This window comes from Candida jiufengensis (assembly GCF_024610255.1).
Source record: "Candida jiufengensis strain CBS 10846 chromosome Unknown scaffold1, whole genome shotgun sequence".
Lineage (NCBI taxonomy): Eukaryota > Fungi > Ascomycota > Pichiomycetes > Serinales > Debaryomycetaceae > Lodderomyces > Lodderomyces jiufengensis.
Window position 1 is genome coordinate 273,554 of NW_026261562.1, and position 19,762 is coordinate 293,315.

Genomic DNA, 19,762 nt, shown 5'->3' on the forward strand with positions numbered 1-19,762 from the left:
TTAAAATAATAAATAAAAAATAATAAATAATAAATAAATAATAAAAAAAAAAGTGTCAATCTTTCAAATTTCAATTAATCATATAAAATTTATTGATCAATAATTAATTGATTAATTTGATTAAAATGTAAGATAACTTAAAATAAATTAAATTAAACATATTCATTAAGAGTTAATGCTTAATTCAATAATTGTTATTGATAGATTATAACTTAAATATATTATGTGTTTATAATTTTATAAAAATATTTAAAAAATAAATAATAAATAATAAAAATAAATAATTATATTTATATGATTAAATTTGTCTCAGTTTCAAAAATATTTACAACTTTTCTTTTTTTACTTTTTATAATCTTTGATAGTTTAAAATATATACATTGAATATAAATTTATATTAAACATACTTTTCAATTCAAATAACTACAGCTTTCATTTACAAAATAAATATATTAAATCAAATTAAAAAAGTTTCATTTCAGTTTTAATAAAATTTTATTTTTTGAATTTCACATTTTTTTTGTTTCAACATTTTTTCATTTAAAGTATTAGACGAAGTTTATCATTTTCATCATTTTACAAGTTATATTATTGTTATATCTGTTGCTTAATCGAGTTCATATAGACTTAAGAATTTCATTCGAAAATTAAAATTTTCAAAAGACCAATAAAATATATAATTTATTTTTTACCATACTTTCACATTATTAACACAATCATAATTTTTATTTACAACCAAATTTTTAAAAAATTATGTCAACTGCTGTCTATTATACACATCCAAATATGAATACTTCAGAAGATACTAATAGACATACTTTACCTTCATTATCACAAATTATGCCACCACCTCAACAAAATGATTCAACTTCACCTATAATAACAAATGGATATTATACTCAACAACCTCAACAAACACAACATCAATCTGGTTATATAGATCCTTATTCACAAATTTCAACTGCTCAAACTACTCCAACTAATTCATATACAGGATTTGATAATACACATAATAATAATTCTGTTGTTCAACAATCATCAAATAATTCACCATCTGATTCAACCAGTACCAATTCACAATTACAATGTATTTGTAAAACTAATCCAAATAAAATCCCAAGACCAAGAAACGCGTTTATATTATTTAGACAAAAATTTCATCAAACAGTATTAGATGAAGGTACAGTAATAAGAACAAATCCTGAAGTTAGTAGAGAATTAGGTAAAAGATGGAGATCATTAAACTCAATTGAGAAACAACATTGGAATAATTTAGCAGAAGAAGAAAAAAAAAATCATGAATTAAAATATCCTGGTTATAAATATGCTCCAAGAAGAAATGGTAAAAATAAAAATTGTTTAGTTTGTAAAGATAAACCATCATCAAATACAGCAACAAATCAAAAGCAATTAGCTAAAGAACAATTAAAAGCTAATAGATTAGCTGCTAAAAAACAAGCTCAACAAATTCAACAACAACAACAAATAAATTTACAAAGACATCATTCAGAGGCTGCAATTGCTGCTTCAAATGCTTTATTAGTTAGTTCAACTAATCAATCATCACATTTACAAACACAAGATATTTTTAAGGCTCAAGTATATAATAATGGTAATTCAAATTTCATTTATCCTCCACAACCATTTCATTATTCAACCGGTAATAATAATGGTTCATTATCAGCTGCATCTACAACTTCATCTTCATCAACTACAAATTTACCATTACCTAATAATTATAATTATATTCAACAACAAGCTCAACAACAACAACCAACTTCAACTACATCATTAACTTCAATGCAATTCTACGACCATGATAAATTATCACCATTATCACATCAACAACAAGGTCAACAACAACAAGATCCACAACAACAGCAACAACAACAACATTATGCTTCTCATTTAAGTTCAAACAATACTGCAGGTCCAGTAATAGTTGATTATCAAGCTAATGTTGTTGGTGGATTGTTACATCCTCAACAACATCATCAACCATTTTTTCAAACTGCTCCTCCACCTCCAATTTCTCAACATAATACTGGTACTTATGGATTTGATAATTTTCATCAATGATAAAGTTTTAGTAGAGTAGAGGATCATAGTTATTATTATTATTTGTGTATTTATTGTGTATGTTTTTTTTTTTTTTAAAGTTAGATATAGATATAAAAAATAAAAAATAAGTAATATTTTTAAAACTAATTTGTCTTCTTGCAAAAAGATAATATTTCCTTTGATGGATTATTAGCCTGAAAGGGTCAACAATTGATTAATTTTGGATCTCTATTGAAGTACAAATTAGTTACGAATTTTAAAATATAATAAAATCACAAATTTAATAAAATAAATTAAAATTACAAAAATATAAAATTTTCTGTGCCTGAATTTTGATAGATGAAATTTAAATATAATTTTATTAAAATTATTGAGCTAAATTACACTACTTTTTGGCTATTTCTGTGTTTTTGTAAAATAACAATTATGTATAAAGTATGATGTAATTGAATATAAAAGTATAAGATTGACATTTAATATATTTGCATAAGGGGAAAAACTATTAATAAGAACAATTAAAAAAAGTGTCAATATTTGAACAATATAAATTTAAATTTACTGGAACAAGAATAAGTAACTTATCCCCCCACCTTGATGTGAAATATTATTGTTGTTATTAAACTGGGGTAAGTTAATACTTAAAATTGATATTTAAAACAGTGTTTATATCTAATTTTTATATACTAAAAATAGTAACTATTAAATCGTTTAGATTATATATTTAATTTGCTTGTCCATCCCTCTATTCCCTTATAAAGGAATGGTTAATTCAAAACTAATTTGAGTTAAAGGAGTTAAAGTACATTTACTTAAGTTGAGTTGATTAAATATTAATTTTGTGTGGGTTTTACAACTTGATCAAAAGAGCACAAAACAAAATATTTTTTTAGATGGAATGAATCTGAGATTACTTTAAAAAATTTTTAAAATTGAGTTTGATCAATCAAACAAAACTTTAATAAAAATCTTTTACTCTCTAATGAAGTTCAAAGTTGATTTAATAAAATTTTTAATGCGTGCTATTGATTACTAAATATATTTGGCAAGTTTACTGATTTGTAGATTAAAAAATTACTTAAATTAAAAGAAAAAAAAAAAGAAAAAAACAAAAGAAAATGAAAAATTCAAATTATAAATAAAATAAATTACGGAGAGATATAAGTAATTAAAATTCATTTTAGTCCCGTCCCTTTTGTATGTAAAGACTGCTTTCAAGTAGATGATTTGATAATGTCTTACTTATGATGTAATCATATCGAATATCTTTGTTTACAGTCTATTAGATTTGATTTCAATCTTGAATTTGAAATTCACAACTCCATTTGTTTATTAATAAACCCATTAATAAACCCGATGAAAATACACTGTGTCAAAACATACGATAATTATAATGGACAAGAAATATTTATACATCAATTCAACTCATCAAAGTTTCGAATTTAACAATATTCTTTTCAATACAATCCTTTTTTAACAATAAATTATTGTTTCAAAGCCATTCACTTGTTCATTCGTTTAGCTTTTTTTTACGATCTTATTGTCCTATAAGTGTTCCTGAAAATAAAGCTTTTTTAAAACCACATTCTTTTTTGTTAATCTATCTGAACTTAAATTTGGTTTAATCCGATAGAGTTATGCAAAATTAGGGTTTCTTAAAAAAGGATTAGTTATTGAATTTGATCTCTCTCTTTCCAATGACGTAGATGAAGTTTTCAATTGAAAATCTTTAATGTGAATATTAACTAGTAAAATTAGTATTTATGTTTTACTGCTTAAAAATAAAAGTAATATATTATAAACCCTTTTAACAAAATAGTGTGAACTAAATTTCCTTTTTCAAAGAATAAAATCGATCACAAAATTAAGCTTTGACTAAAAATAAATTTGGTTACAAAAATTTGCGTATTGTAACATGGTTGCAAATTATTCAAAGATTACATGTAAAATATAATTCACAAAACCAATTTTGACTTTCAAGTTATTAGCTTATAGCATATATCACTCAATTTATGCATATTTCTTTATTCTGTACATTCTTTTATTGATAAAGTACTGCAAAGACCAAATTTGATTGACTTCTATTGATCTATTGATTAATTTACTACACTAATTAAGGTAGATATGTTTCAGGTATCAATTTATTTAATTCAGCCGTTTTATTGTTAAATTTTGATGAGCAATTTTTAGTAATTAAATTTTAAAAACAAAACGATCAATTGAACAATATAGATAGTAAGTAAACTAAATTAAGTTGGCAAATGAAGAATTTTTTGAATAAAATACAATAGAAATTTTCTAAAGATCAAAACTGGAATACTCGAAGTCAACCTAATCAGAAGTAAACTGCTTTAACAAAGCATGGCATAAAAGTAATCTTTTATTTCCTAAATTCTAATACTTCAACTTACATCGCTTTTTCTTTGCTTCTTCTTGTCATGCATCTTCAAACAGATGTATGTAAGTAATGAACTAGTTATATATACATGGTATTATTTCTTCTTTCCTCTAAGTATTTAGTGTTTTGGAATATTAAGAAATAAATTTGAAATAGAAAATTTAAAAAATGAGTCAATTCTTATCACAAAGTAAATATGCTAAAGAAGATGATGAAAACGATTTAGATTTAGGAGTTTCGAGCAATAAAAAACTGGACGTGTCAGATGATTTAAAAAGTTCTTTAAGCAATAGTGAAACATTACATGATAATAAACCAAAAAAAAATGAGAATAAAAATAAAAATCTTAAAAGTTCTGACACTAAAAAAGATGTAGAAGCACGTTCAACTCCTGGTCCACCAAATTGTATAATACTGTCTTTCATGATTGGAGTAGTCTTACTTGTAATTCTACTTTTAAGATTCATAGGTTAGCATCTTGGATAAGACTATTCACCATGACTCAATATCTGAAACAAATATATATTCAAATCTTTACTTTTTTGATACAAAAAACAATACAATTCAAAAGTTTGGTTAAAGGGAATAGTTTACTAAATCATTATTTTGTTACTAGCTACTTACAGGTTTTCCTCAAAAATTTGCATAATCAGTTACAAATATACCCATTATTTATAAACAATTCAAGATTGAGTTTTTACCTTTATACAAATTGGTAATTTTAAGTGGTTTTTCTAAAAAATCATCTAACTAAAGTGCTTTTTTAGATCGGTTTGGCTGTTTTGTGTCACGTACCTATCAAACTTGAAACATCTTGGTTTTTTCAGTTGTGCTTTTCAATAGTATATAGTTTACTTTTTTCATTCATATCAATTCACCCTTCTTTTTAGTTTCTATTAGTTTTTATTAGCTTGCCAGATTAAAAGTGATAATTAATATGTTTTTCATAAATATAGCATTTGAAAATTTCATACACTAAATTTTAAGTATTCAAACTTACTGTATAAATCTGTAACCTTATATTTCTTAATCAAACTTGACAATGTAAAATCCCGAATCTAAAAAAATTAATAATTTTAACGCAGTTTTTCTTCTTCCTTAACTCGAATTTGTTTTAACATAAAAAGGAAAGTGGAATTTTGTGAAACAAAACATTCTCAAAAAATTTTCTTCTTTTGGTTTTGTTGAATTTCTCAAAAAGAATCAACAATACGATTGAATTAAAACATTCTTTAATAATATATCAAATCAGTTTTAAAATTGTATCCAAAAGACAAATGAAGAACGTACCAGATATTGAAAATGAAAGTGATTTGGGAGTAAACGGCAGACAAGAGGAAATAACAAATGATTTAAAAAGTCAATTGAGCAATGGTGAAACATTACATGATAACAAATTAAAAAAAAATGAGAATAAAAACAAAAATCTTAACAGTTCTAAAACTAAAAATGATGTGGTTGTACTTTTTACTACTGATCCATTTGCTTGTATAATACTTTTTTTCATAGTGAATGTAATCGTACTTATAGTTTTACTTATAACATTTAAAGGTTATCACCTTGGATAAGACTGTTCACCATCACTCAATATCTGAAACAAATATATATCCAAATCCTGACTTTTTTGACTCAAAAACGATACCATTCAAAAGTTTGGTCAAGTGGAATGTGGAATAGTTAACTAAGTCATTATTTTTTTACAAACTACATCAAATTTTTCCTCAATTATTTGCATATTTAGTTACCAATATACGCATTATGTATAAACAATTCAAATTTGTTTTTTAACCTTTTTACAAATTGGTAATTTTAACTGGCTTTTCAAAAAAAACATTTAATAAACATATAAAGTATTGAAAAAAAAAAAAAATTAAAGTGCTTATAAGGTCGACTTGGTCATTTTGTGTCACATACCTATCAAACCTGAAACATCTGGGTTTTTCAGTTGTGTTCTACAATTGTATATAGTTTTGTTCTCTTATATCATTTCACCTTTAATTTAGTTTCTATTAGTTTCTATTAGCTTGCCAGATCAAAGGAAATAATTAATATGATTTTTATAAATATAGCATTTGATAATTTCATCAAACCTACTGTATAAATCTGTAATCAAACTTGATTATATAAAATTCTGAATTTAAATACAATAATAATTTGGAGACAGTTTCTTTACCTCCTTAATTTTAAATTTTTTTTAACATAAAAAGGAAAGTGGAATTTTATAAAACACAACATCTCCAAAAAAAATTTCTTCTTTTGGGTATTATTAAATTTCTTAAATAAGATTCGACAATACCGCTGAATTAAAACATCCTTTAGTATTATATCAAATCAGATTTTGAAACAAAATCCAAAAAACAAATGAAAAACGTACCAACTATTGAAAATGAAAGTGATTTGGGAGTAAATGACAGACAAGAAGAAATAACAAATGATCTAGAAAGTCAATTGAGCAATGGTGAAACATTACATGATAGTAGTTTTTCAAAGATTGAAAACCCAAAAGAAGATCTGAAGATTAATGACACTAAGAATGAAAAAAAAGAAGGGAAAGTGATATATAAAACACCTAAAATCTTATACGTAGTGAATGTTATTGGGGTGCTTGCAATTGTAGTTTTTGTGATTAATTTTTTAATATTTTTAGGTGTCATATAACTGGTAATTAATTTTGTTGACAGAAAAGTTAAGCTTTGACCAAATATTTCAAAAAGTGTTACCGCAAATTATGAGAAGTTTAATTTTAAAATTATTACCAATTTTTTACCATTTTAAAATTCATTTAAAACTATATGATTAATTCACTAACACTACCGTGAAGTTTAGTCAAAAGGGTCAAATTACTTGAAAAGATTATGCATATAGAACTTATCATTATTTATTCTACTATTAATTTAATTGCATAATGCTTGAACAAATTGAATGTTGCAACTCTTATGAGAAAACTTGCCCTTGTAAATAAGAAAAGAACTTTTTCTCTATGTCTCAATATTATTTGTTCAATCAAGCAAAAAACAATGTAGTTTTGTGTCGTTCTCTAGAATTTGGTTTCTGCTCTTCCATGAAGGTTAAGTCTTGAGATTAAACATTTGGACTCAATCTATTTTTAAAAGCATGTCTCGAATTTTGTGTTGTAGCTAGCTAGATATGATCAAAAATATTGAGAAAGAGAAATAAGGATAAATCAAATTGATCAAAAAAAATCTAATCTTGAGAAATCGATCATAATTAGTGCCACTATCTCCCTTGCACTATCTGCTTTAAATATTCAGCAGAGACATTCATCAGTTATGAAAGAGTTAGGAACACTAAGAGGAGGTTAATTGTTGAAACTTGTATGCTACGATTCTATAAAAACTTAATCTACAACACTGAAAAAAAACCAATGATGAGGAGCATCCACAACATTTTTTTTAAGCAGTTATAAAGCAAATGGTATAGCAAGTATCCATAAGTATCCAAAAAACCTTTAAAACTTATTCTTTAACTTTCAAAAAACCGACGATAAGGAGCACCCACAGTATTTTTATAAGCAGCTCTAAAATAGCATCTATAGCGTACATTGACAACCAAATTAGCCATTGATTTTTGATGTGTGGTTCATCAGGAGATATAGAATTTTCATTATCTGATGTTTTCAAAATTTTTGGATTTGCTTCGATATCAGTGATATTACCATCAAGTTCAATTAAAGGATTGTTAATAATGGAGTTGTTTGAATCTTTGAAATTTGTTGAGAAGCATGGCATTGAGTGAATGCATTTTGATAACTCGCCAACAATTGCAACCAAAATGACCATAGGAATTAGAAATTGTAACAATTCTTTTTTTTCATTAAGCTTGAATGTTTCTATAAATGATGTGATTACTTGTATCATTGAAAGTTGGTTGCAAAAAAAAAAAGAGAAGTGCATAATAAAAAATTTTTGGTAGTTCAAAATATATGGTTTTTTATATTAAAAAAAAAAAAAAAAACCTTCTACCAGGAACAAGTAGGATCTAAGCTTTTCCCTCTAATTGTAGTATCAATTTTGTTATGAGAGATTCGTGCAATTTCAAGCTAATATATATCTACGATTTATTGTTCAAATAAAATCTTGATGGACTTGCTGAAGCTATTTCTTAACGTGTTGAAATAAGCCTTCCTGCTGTAACCTTAGTCAATATCGTAATGTTTCTTTCGATGCAATGTATCTCGATATAATGTCCTTCTAGCTAGCATGATTTTAGAACCTATCCGATCTCGTCGTTTATACAAGTCATATTTCTATTATTATTCAGTAATTGATTACTTTGTCTTATGTAACCAAAGTTTAATTGGAGAGTATATTTTTAAAATAATAGGCAACATCCAAATAATATAAGCCTTGGAATAATGAAAAAAACTAAGATTAAAAGGTTATTAGGTTATTCAGTAAACTGACTTTACTTACCATAGTTTTAACAACCAATATTACTAATTCAGTCTAATTCTTAGCCACAAAATTGTTTTACAATTCTAATATTCAGCATTCATCACTCGAATTTATTTATGCACAATTAATCATGTAACTTCTCTGAGAGTTTGTGAACAGTTCGCTCGATTTGTGGTTTACTTTTGATTTAGGTTTGTTTTAGTATCACTAGTTGTATTCAATCTAGCCGTTTTCATTGTACAAGACTGACAATAGGCCAAGTTTTAATAACTACATGTTCTAGAAAATTGTTTAAAAGACAAATGCATTGTTTGTTTGCTAGTAATCAATTGCCTATATAAATACACTTCCCTGAAACAACTATATCACTATATCTCTTAATCTTCTTAAAATGTCTTTGAAAACCTAAATATCTTCATCCATACCATCTAAAGTTATAATTTCACCAGGTTTAAAAGGTGGTAAACCTAAATAAGGACATCCATCACATCTAAAAGCATCACCTAATGCACATGATCCACAACCTCCAGTTTTACCTTGTACTGTAAAATCAATTTCATTTAAATCTTCTTCTTTGAATTTTACTGGGTTATTTCCATTGATGGTTAAGTTTTTAAGTTTATTTTCTCGAAGTTGTTGCTTTTTTTGCCTAATTCTTTCTTCAATTAATTCAGCTTCTGCATTAGCTGACTTTGCCATTTTACCAAGTATTGAATTTTGTAAATTTAATTGTTGTTGATTTTCTTCTTCTTCTATTTCTTTTAATCCACATGTACAATCTTTACATGCTTTTCTTCTTCTTTTACCATTTGGTAATTCACATTTCTTAGGTACTATAAGGTTATCATTATTTATATTTGATATTAAATCATCCTCATTTATATAAATGTTTTTGTCTTCTTTATCTAATTCTGTTTCTTCCTCATCATCTGATGAATCACTAAAATAAGTTAATTTTGTATCTATTAATTTTCTTTTCATTCCTCCATTTCCAATTTCATTTTCTTCATCTGTATTTGGTGCTGAACTATCTGTTAATCCTGGTGGTGGAGGGGATGATAATCTATCAGTTAATTTTTTAAATTTAGGTAATGGTTTATTTGTTGAAGTTGATTGTTCTTTATTTAAATGTGTATAATTTGAATTTGTGGAGGTTGTATTAGTTGGTATCTTTCTTTTTAAAGTTATTGTTTCGGTTACTGGTTTAGGTTTTAACCAAGATCCATCCTCTTGTATTATAAATCCTTCCATTAATACATCTAAATTTTGATCAGTTGGTAAATCACCCTTTAATATTCCGTTATCTACTAATAAATCAAAAAATAATTTAATTAACAGAATTGGCATTTCTTTATATTGTGTATCATTTGGATTTATATATATTATTTCATTATATGAATTATTGTCTAGTATAATATCACCTTGAGTTATACGATTTATTATCTGTTGATCTATTATGTAGTTATCATTTTGATGTGATTTTTGTATATCGTTTTTAATTGATTCTACTAAATGTTGATCGGTTACAACTGTGGGATGTAATAACAACAAAATTTTAGTACTCATATTATGATTTTATTAGTTGAGAATTTTTGAAATTCGAACAAGATGATTTAATGACGTGATTCAAGTATGAAAAATGGAATAAATAAATGAATAAAGAACGTGTTTTATTAATTGACTGTAAATAATTGACGTTAAAGTTATCTGCTAATTTTAAATATGTTCACTTCACAATATAATGAGAAAGTATGAAATATTTAAATGAGTTGTTAATGAAATGAATATAAAATTAATAAATAATAAAATCAATTTGTAATCAGTTGATTAAAAAAATAAATTTTTTTTTTTTTTTTTTTCTTTGTTCCAAACTTTTTTTATTACACTAATTATGTAATATATTATGTAATGGTTATACTAATTATTATGTAATATATGTTTGATTATTAGATAAGTTATTATGTAATATTGGATCTATTAATAAAAATTACAAGAAGAATAAAAAAGAAATTTTATTTATTTATTATTATTTATTAAATTCTTAGTAAAACACTTAATAAAGGGTAGTATTTATTACTATTATACAGAGGTACAAAACATTTATAGTAGAAAAAAAATATGTAATCAATTTAATCAATTTAATAATTGGATATAACTAATAATTATAATGATTTGTTTGAGTTTATTGTCTTTTATATTTTGTACCATTTATACATTTCATTTTATTTTATTATTATATTTATAATATTGTGATTGGTTTCAGATTAATTTGAATGTAAGTTTATATATTGTATTAGTAGTCTAAGTATTTTATCTTCAAATATTTCAAATCAGTTTCATTAAATTCAAAAATTGTAATTACTTGATCATCATTGGGAAACAAATCAATTCCGTTATCACTAAAAATATAATTTATTTCTTCTCCATGGTTACTATCAAAATATATTTGTAATTTCTTAACGGGTTTATTTGTAGATAATTTGATCTGATTGTTACTCATATATTTGTGAGTTATCTTTAAATCTTTTGTCAATTTGCTCCACTCTAGATCTTTCAAATAATTTGGCCAATTTGATGATCTTGCAATTACTTCACCTTTAGATGATATTAAATTTAACGACATTATAGTATCATTTTTAATCATTATATTCTCCTTATTGAAACTATAACCTATGAGTATATTATTTACTTCATTTTTTCTGAAAGTGATCTTATCTTTGACATATTCATGAATGATAATACCATCACCATTATAAAAGTTCAATTTTAATGTTAGGTTTTGCAAAGTATTACCGAAACCCCAAACATCAAACTTAAATTGATTTTCATCATTCGATAAAATAACTTGTTTACCTGAACTTTCAAATTTAATTTCTTCCTCATATCTATATCCCGCTATGACAACGTCAGCCAACTCTCTTTTCATACCATAATAACTTAATTTAGGTGACCCACCAAATTCAACGATTGACCAAGATACACTAGGATAACAATCATTAAATTGCCAAACTAATATCCCACCACATTGAAAATCAACCCATTTATTTCTCCATATTCGAAAAGCTAACTCTATAGCTTCCGATTGCATTATTTGAGTTAAATAAATCCAAGTTTTGAGGTCTAAGTTGTCAGGTTTATTGAAATTTGACCAAACGTAATATGGTAAGTTTTTCTTGTTGGCGGCTCTGGTGTGAAACTTAATTATATTCAGATCGGGAGTTAATTCTTGTTTGTCAGTGATGTAATGATTTAAAAGATTATAAGAAGGTAATGATAACGTCCCAAATTCACTAATAAATCTTGCTGTTAAATTGTCCCAATTCTGATATGGTTGTCTTGAGCCATGCCAAACTTCCCATTGATGTGAATCTCCATAACTTGTGTTATATGAACTCATATTTTTGGATGAATATGGTGATCCGGGTCTATAAACTACTTGATTTGTTAATTGTGATATTTTAGAAGGTATTAATTCTTCATAAATCATTTTAGCTGGAAATTCAGTATGATTATTTTGATCCAATTTTAGAGCATCTGCAATTTGATAATCTTCATTATTACCAACATATATGATAATACTTGGATGATTTCTTAACCTCTTTAAAGTATCTTCAATTTCTTTCTCAATCGATCTAGCTGGAGCAGTTAATGGTTCATAGGGGTAAATTCCACAAGCAAACATAAAATCTTGCCAAACTAAAATTCCCAATTCATCACAAATATTATAAAATTCTTTAGATTCATAATTACCACCACCCCATACTCTAATCATGTTTTGATTTGAATCAACAAAAAGTTTTAAATATTGATTATAATCTTGTTTTGTCATTGTTGAAATAAATGAATGTGGTGGGATCCAATTTGATCCAATCATTTGAATTGATTCGTTGTTGATTTTGAAATAAAATGATTCACCATATTTATCTGGGTTATTTATTAATTCAACTTTTCTAAATCCTGTTGTTTTCATCATCATCAGTTTATTACCAAAATACAATTTGAATGTGTAAATATTTTGTTTACCGTGTTTGATAGGCCACCATAATTCAACATCATGTAGAATATGATTAATTGTCAAGTATCTTTGAACATCCTTAATCGATACTTCGTCAACCAAGACTTGGTCATTCAAAATCTCAATCTTGCCAGTCCAATTTTGAACCAACAACGAACTAATCTCAAACCTCAAGTAAGCAACATTCAACTCCTCATTCAAGTCATACTTCACAAAAAAATCTTCCACAAAAGAATCATTAACAACCAAAATCTCATTAAACCCACAACTAAGTAAAGTTGGCCCCCAATCCCAACCATATTGGTATTGAGGTTTTCTCACGTAAACTCTTGAACAATCACCATTCCAACATTCTTTAGCACCAAATTTGCTTTCTAATTGTTTACCTTTACCAAATCCTGAATCAAGTACTAATTTTAATTCATTTTTCTTCAAAAATTGTAAAGGCCCCACTAAATGTTTTTGAAATGAGTTCTCACTATGTAGTATTAGTTCTTGATTCAAATAAACATCAACGTTATTATCCAATTGATCAAGTACTAAATAACCTTCAGTAGTAACTGAGTCAAATAATGTTTTGTACTCCCATTTAACTTCACCTACCCAACTCACATTCAATTCGTAATTATCAACAAATGGATCAATTATTAAATCGTTGTACAATAAATCAATGTGAATTTGATGTGATTTTTGGTGTGGTTTTGCATTGTACCATGTACCTATTTGGGGGATCGTTGAATTTATGTGCCATTCCGATTGTTTAAATTGCCAGGTTGTTAATGCTGACATTCATTTGAAATTGAGATATTATAATTGTAACTGTTCAAAGTGAGTTGCCAAATAAATTGATATATTTTCAATTTTTGTATATTTTTTATAATTAGTAGGTTAAAGGGGGTAAGAACATACAAAAAAGTTTACAACTCATATTATTAAAGAATTTAAAGATTAAGCATTTTAAGTCTGTTAAAAATTATTTATATATATATAATTATTTATCTTCATCAACAGTTCTATCAGAATCATTATCATTATCATCCATCATATCATCGTTATCTTCTATTTCATCATCAGTTTCGTCACTAAATACCACTCCACCTCTTTTAACATTCATTTTACCATCATTTACTAACCTTGAAAAAGGTGGTAAGGTTTGCTGTTGTTGTTGATGTTGTTGTAGATTGGTATTGAAAGTTGGTGAAAGTAATTGAACCAGTGAAGATCTTGATGAACTTGGTGACTTATTTGTTCCATTTATACTTTGATTTTTACTATGATTATGTTGATGTTTAATTGTTCTTGGTGATGATAATGAAATTAAAGTTGCTGCTGCGGCATCTATCGGGGCAGCTACATCAATTGGTGGTAATTTAACTAATTGAAAATTTGGCGGTTGATGTAATTGCTGTGAATGTGAATTATTATTATTATCACCACCATTAAAAGATAATCTTGATTTTTTTTGTCTTGATAAAGTAGCTAATAATGCATTATGAGCACTATTTTCATCATCAGGAGAAGGCATATCATTTAATCTTGCAAAAGTTTCATCTCTTTCTTTTAATATAGGTGAATTTCTCAAAGGTGAATTAGAATCTGAATTTTGATTTGTTGTTGAAGAATTTTTAAATTTATAATGTTGATCAATATTTGGTGATAATGATAAATTTGTGTTACTTATTGGAGATTGTTGTAAAGTTTGTAAATTTAAATTTGCTCTATTTAATGAATTTGTTGGAGTCCAATTATTTAATGTCATATTGTTCTTCTTGGTAGTATGATATTTTTTAGTTGGTGAAGTTTGAGAATCAAATGACAATTCTGTAAAAGATATTTTAGAATTATTTGATTCTTCTTTTTGTAATTTCCCCAAAGCTGAACTTAATCTATTTTTTAAAGTTGAACTTATTTCATTCAAATCTTCTCTTTTAGGACTTATTTCATTAGTATTATCATTTTGAAATAATCGTTTTGCGGTATTTAAATATTGAGGAGTTTTCATCATTTTTAATTTATGACCTTCATCATTTTCTTCATTTTCTTCATTATCAATAAATGAATGTCTTGGAGTTTTTAATAAATGTGCAGCACTATAAGGTGAATTTACATTATGATAAATTAATTTACCATCTGGTGATTTATAAGAACCTGAACTTGTTCTTTTATAAGATGGAGTATAGGGTAGTGAAATTGAATTTCTTTTTAAACCGGAATCTTTGGATTGTTCAGGAGTTTTTAAAAATTGATTTGAATGACGTTTTTTATTTGGTGGTGAAGGTGTAGATGGTTTATTCGTAAGTTGTGATGAATTAGTTGAATGTCTTTTGTTGCTTGTAGTTTTTGATTTTATTGATTGATCATTAATTAATATATTGCTATCATCGGTAGTAGTAGTTGTAGTAGTAGTTGATGAATTAGGTAGTATTGAATCTCTTGAATGCAGTATTCTTGGTGATGAAATAGGTGTTGATGGTTTACTCATTGTATAAGTAGATAAGAATTGAATAGATAGAATTAATAAACCACCTTAATTATTAGTTATAAGCTTAGTTGTAAAAACTTGTTGAAAATATAAAAGTGTTATATTCTATTAATATTAAATAATATGTAATATATGTAATATATGTAATATATTATAATATGTATGATAGTTTAAAAAATATCGTGTTTACAAAAACAAAAAAATTTGTTTACATTAAATATTTTAATATTAACAAATTTAAAATTAATAAAATTAGTAGTGATTAATAAAAAGTTTAAATGTTTTATATATAAATTATATCGGTAGTATTTTAATACTTTTCTTATAGGGGTTTTTACAATTTACGTATATATTGTTTCAATTTATCTATTATTGGTTTTCAATCATATATCATTATAATTATTATCTTGACATTATTATATTAATAGTCAAATTATCTGGGATTATAATATTAAAATATGGGTAGTGTATTCAAGCCCAATTTTAAAATATTTATGAAACTTTAAAAAAATTAAAAATTGGTCATTCTAATTTGAAACTTTTTTTTTTTTTTTTTCTAATTTTTAATTTTTAATAATTTACGAGGTGATTATTATTTTGAGGTGGTCTTTTAATCATTGATTCATTTAATACAATAGAATTGATCTATGGTGGGGTCGGGTATTATGACACGAATCTTTTATGACACATCCATTGAATCTGAATCTGAATCTGTTGTTAAGTAATGATGTTCGTTTATTTAGTAAATTCAGTCGACTGTTTTGTGTCAAAATTATTTAGTACAATTCTACTCTAAGTTTCCAATTATTAATTGCCAAACAACTAAAGTAAACATACAACGAAATTATTACTACGTTGTACAAATTCAACTGTTTTTTAGCCTAGATTAGTAGTTGTAATTACAAATCTTTTTTTTTATTTTTTTTCAATACTTTATATGTTTATTAAGTGTCCATCTAGCTTACTAAATCTAAAGAAATAAACTAAATTTGAGAGGGAGAAAAGTTATACATATAATTCACTCTGTAGTTAGATTTACACAGAATTAAGTATAAAACTCGTAACATTTTTCTTGGATATTTATAACTACCATAATATAAAGCTACACAGCATTAACATCTCTCAAAATATGCCCCAAAGAGTTAAAAGCTAATTCGATGTTAGGTAACAAAATACTAACTAATAAAATAGCACTAGCTAGTGTTTTACTAAACTTTAGATGTTGACAAAAAATTTGAGGTTTCAATTAGTGCATGCATGTACTGGAAAGATCTGGCAAAAAATGGAGTCACTCTTCAAATAGACTATTTCGAGATGATGAAAACTATTAAACTAGTCAAATCGCATATAAGTTCTGATCTAACCAATCTTCATAGATTTGAATTTTGGTGGTTCACAGCTACCATATTTGAGAGCCTCATTCAATGTGTTGAATTACTTGATTTGGATCTTGTATGTATAGAAAAAAAAAAAATATTTAATAAATTTTAAAATCAAAACAAATCCAAAAAAATTAGTGAGAATAAATTAAAGTAAAAGACAAAGTTATTTATTTTCAGACATTAAATATTTATGATTTTATATTTTTATTTTACAACCAAAACATAGAATCATTGTATCATTAGAATATTAATACAACACCTCAATACTCATTCAAAAAAACAAGTCATACATTCATTTATTAATTGATTAATAATTGGTTAATTTTTTTGTTGGAATAATTATCAGAAAATATCAAATCAGTTTCCTAAACAAAATTCTATTTATGAATCTTATGATATAGGATGAACTATTCATCATCAGCATCAATAAATCAGATGTTAGCACTACGAAAACAACAACAGCAGCAGCAACATCAACAACATCAGCCATCTCAATTTACTCATTCTAATACACATTTAAATTCAAATGGTGGTACGAGATTATCATTAGGTTCTGCAACAAGATCATCAACATTTCAAACATCTAATTTATTCAATAATCTGAAAAATCAAAACCAAAATCAGAATCAACCTAATGGTAATAGTAATAACCTCAATTTGCACAATCATTTTAATAATAATTCAAATTTAAGACAAACACCTCAATTTAATTCACAACCTACTTTTAATAATGAAGCAACACCAATATCTAACAATAGAAAGAGAGGGGCATTATTTGCAAACGCTCCTTCAACAAATAGAAAACGTCAAAGTATAGGTATACCGTCTCTGCAAGGTCTGCAAATTTCTGAAAGTTCACAAAAACAACAACAACCACAACCACCACAACTGATTCAACCACTTTCATTTGCATCATCTCAAACACCAGTGTCATCACAACAACTCCCATCTCAATTAAGATCCAATTATCAACCATCATATCCAACACTAGACAAATTAAGAGAAAGAGCAAATCAAGAAATAATGCAACAAACAATATACAAATTTCTTGTTACAAATAAATTTGATTTGAAATCATCAATAAATCTAAATGAGAATTTACTAAAAGTACCGACTCAACGGAATTTTTATGAGATATTCAAATTCCTTTATAAATTTATTGATCCTTATTATATTTTCCAAAAATCAGTTGATCAAGAAACTATTTTTATACTAAATTCATTACAATATCCACTACTAAAACAAATACCAAAATTACACTTTAATGCAGTTGGTGGACAAAATTGGCCAACTTTTTTAGCAATACTAAATTGGATGGTTGAATATGTATCCACTTTAAATAGTGAGCCAGAAAATTTTTATACAACTGAAGATGATTTTGATAGAATATTTATGAAATATAGTTATACCTGTTATTTGAAATTTTTGGATGCTGATGAAAATTATGAATTACCTCATGAAATAATGATCAAGTCATTCAATGAAGAAATTGAAAATTATAAACAACAAGAAGAAGAAACTATAATACAGAGTGAAAAATTAGATGAAAACTTCAATCAAAGATTAATTGAGTTGAAATTAAAAGATGATGCTGATAAGAAAACATTTGCATTAGAAGATGATTTTGAAAAATTACATAGATATAATGAAGAAGTTAAAAAGAGAATACCTGATTGGGATAAAAGGTTGAAAAAATTACAAGATGAAATATTATTAAGTAATAAACAAATGGAGAATTTATCATTGGAAAAGAAACAACTAGAAAAAGAATTTGAAGATAGAGGTATATCTATAAAGTACATAAATGAGTTAGAATTAAAACGTGATAAATTGTCAAAATCAATAGATAATGAAACTATTAAATTAGAGAATAAAAAAGATGAATTAGAAATAAGGATATCCGATGTTGATAGAAAAATAATAAATCTTGAAAAATTAGTACGGCGTTATAATGCAATTGTTGAAACATTAAATTACAACACCAATAACTCAAATAATTACGGATTAGCTTTAAAAGATTTAAAAGATTTCTCACATGCATTTTCAAGAGATGAATTATTTCAAAATAAAAAAATAGATGATGAAAAATCAATGTTAATTTCATTACGTGATGATATCAAAAATCAAATTCTTCGATTCAGACAAGAATTTAAAAATATTGAAGAACAATATGAATTAAAACAACAAATAGTATTAGAACAAAGAATAACATTAAATGATAAATTAGATAAAGAAAATATGAGTAAAAAAAGAAATGATAAAAGATCACAAGATATTTTTAACTTACAAGCAACAATGTCAAGAGATATAGAAGAAAGAGAACAACAAACAAGAGATACGAAAACCTCCATGACAACAAATACTTTAAATCATGAAAGAGATTTTCAAGATGCTCATTTAAATCAAAAAGTTATTGAACAAGATATTCAAGTCAAAAGGCAGTTGATGATTGAAGAAATTGAAAATGTTGCTACTTCTGTCTTGAATTTTAGGAATGATGTTGCTGAGAAATTCATTGCTGCAGCTGATCTGATTATCTGAAGCAAGATTATTTAAATAAAACCTTGATACCCACCGCCACAAATTTTTAATTCTTTAGTTTAATTGTATTACTTTAAATTATAATATTAATATATACTTAATTAAATAATTGTATAAATTTTGTAGCTTATAAATTTAAGATTAAGAATATAATATCTTTTTAAAAAGTTGACATTATAGAATAAGTGTGTAGGCAATATATTCATAATTTTGTAGCGTTAAGATTTGGAAAAATTATTGGAGAGACATGCTCTTGTTTGGCACACTTCAATTTTGTTATATGTAAGTTATAAGTAGTTCGAGAGTTAGAGCTCTCATGAGTTTACAAACATTGTTTATACGCTTAGAATTACTTGTTTGTGTTTTGAAAGCGGACTTGTTCTTGCAAATGTTTTTACGAGTTTAAGATACTAAACTATTATTGTTGAATATTCAATTATTTTCAAAGACTTTAAATTACAACCATACGAA

At 25.7% G+C, this 19,762-nt stretch overlaps 7 protein-coding genes across 7 annotated transcripts; 3 read left to right on the plus strand and 4 right to left on the minus strand. All coding sequences in view use genetic code 12, as the record gives it.

Moving 5' to 3' along the window:
- Positions 1-786: 786 nt before the first annotated feature.
- RFG1 (HMG domain-containing transcriptional repressor) lies at positions 787-2,079 on the plus strand (the record flags this gene model as incomplete). Its single annotated transcript, XM_051764545.1, has 1 exon — positions 787-2,079. One exon carries the CDS (start codon positions 787-789, stop codon positions 2,077-2,079), a length of 1,293 nt encoding a protein of 430 aa, XP_051617947.1.
- Positions 2,080-4,624: 2,545 nt separating this feature from the next.
- On the plus strand, positions 4,625-4,930 carry KGF54_003906 (uncharacterized protein; the record flags this gene model as incomplete). Its single annotated transcript, XM_051764546.1, has 1 exon — positions 4,625-4,930. One exon carries the CDS (start codon positions 4,625-4,627, stop codon positions 4,928-4,930), a length of 306 nt encoding a protein of 101 aa, XP_051617948.1.
- A 3,002-nt stretch (positions 4,931-7,932) lies between these two features.
- Positions 7,933-8,334, minus strand: KGF54_003907 (uncharacterized protein; the record flags this gene model as incomplete). The annotated part of the gene is made up of 1 exon (XM_051764547.1): positions 7,933-8,334. One exon carries the CDS (start codon positions 8,332-8,334, stop codon positions 7,933-7,935), a length of 402 nt encoding a protein of 133 aa, XP_051617949.1.
- A 942-nt stretch (positions 8,335-9,276) lies between these two features.
- On the minus strand, positions 9,277-10,437 carry DRE2 (electron carrier; the record flags this gene model as incomplete). The annotated part of the gene is made up of 1 exon (XM_051764548.1): positions 9,277-10,437. The coding sequence occupies one exon, from the start codon at positions 10,435-10,437 to the stop codon at positions 9,277-9,279; it is 1,161 nt and encodes a 386-aa protein (XP_051617950.1).
- Positions 10,438-11,164: 727 nt separating this feature from the next.
- Positions 11,165-13,675, minus strand: KGF54_003909 (uncharacterized protein; the record flags this gene model as incomplete). Its single annotated transcript, XM_051764549.1, has 1 exon — positions 11,165-13,675. One exon carries the CDS (start codon positions 13,673-13,675, stop codon positions 11,165-11,167), a length of 2,511 nt encoding a protein of 836 aa, XP_051617951.1.
- Positions 13,676-13,877: 202 nt separating this feature from the next.
- On the minus strand, positions 13,878-15,368 carry KGF54_003910 (uncharacterized protein; the record flags this gene model as incomplete). Its single annotated transcript, XM_051764551.1, has 1 exon — positions 13,878-15,368. The coding sequence occupies one exon, from the start codon at positions 15,366-15,368 to the stop codon at positions 13,878-13,880; it is 1,491 nt and encodes a 496-aa protein (XP_051617952.1).
- Positions 15,369-17,185: 1,817 nt separating this feature from the next.
- On the plus strand, positions 17,186-19,291 carry KGF54_003911 (kinetochore-associated Ndc80 complex subunit; the record flags this gene model as incomplete). The annotated part of the gene is made up of 1 exon (XM_051764552.1): positions 17,186-19,291. The coding sequence occupies one exon, from the start codon at positions 17,186-17,188 to the stop codon at positions 19,289-19,291; it is 2,106 nt and encodes a 701-aa protein (XP_051617953.1).
- Positions 19,292-19,762: the final 471 nt, after the last annotated feature.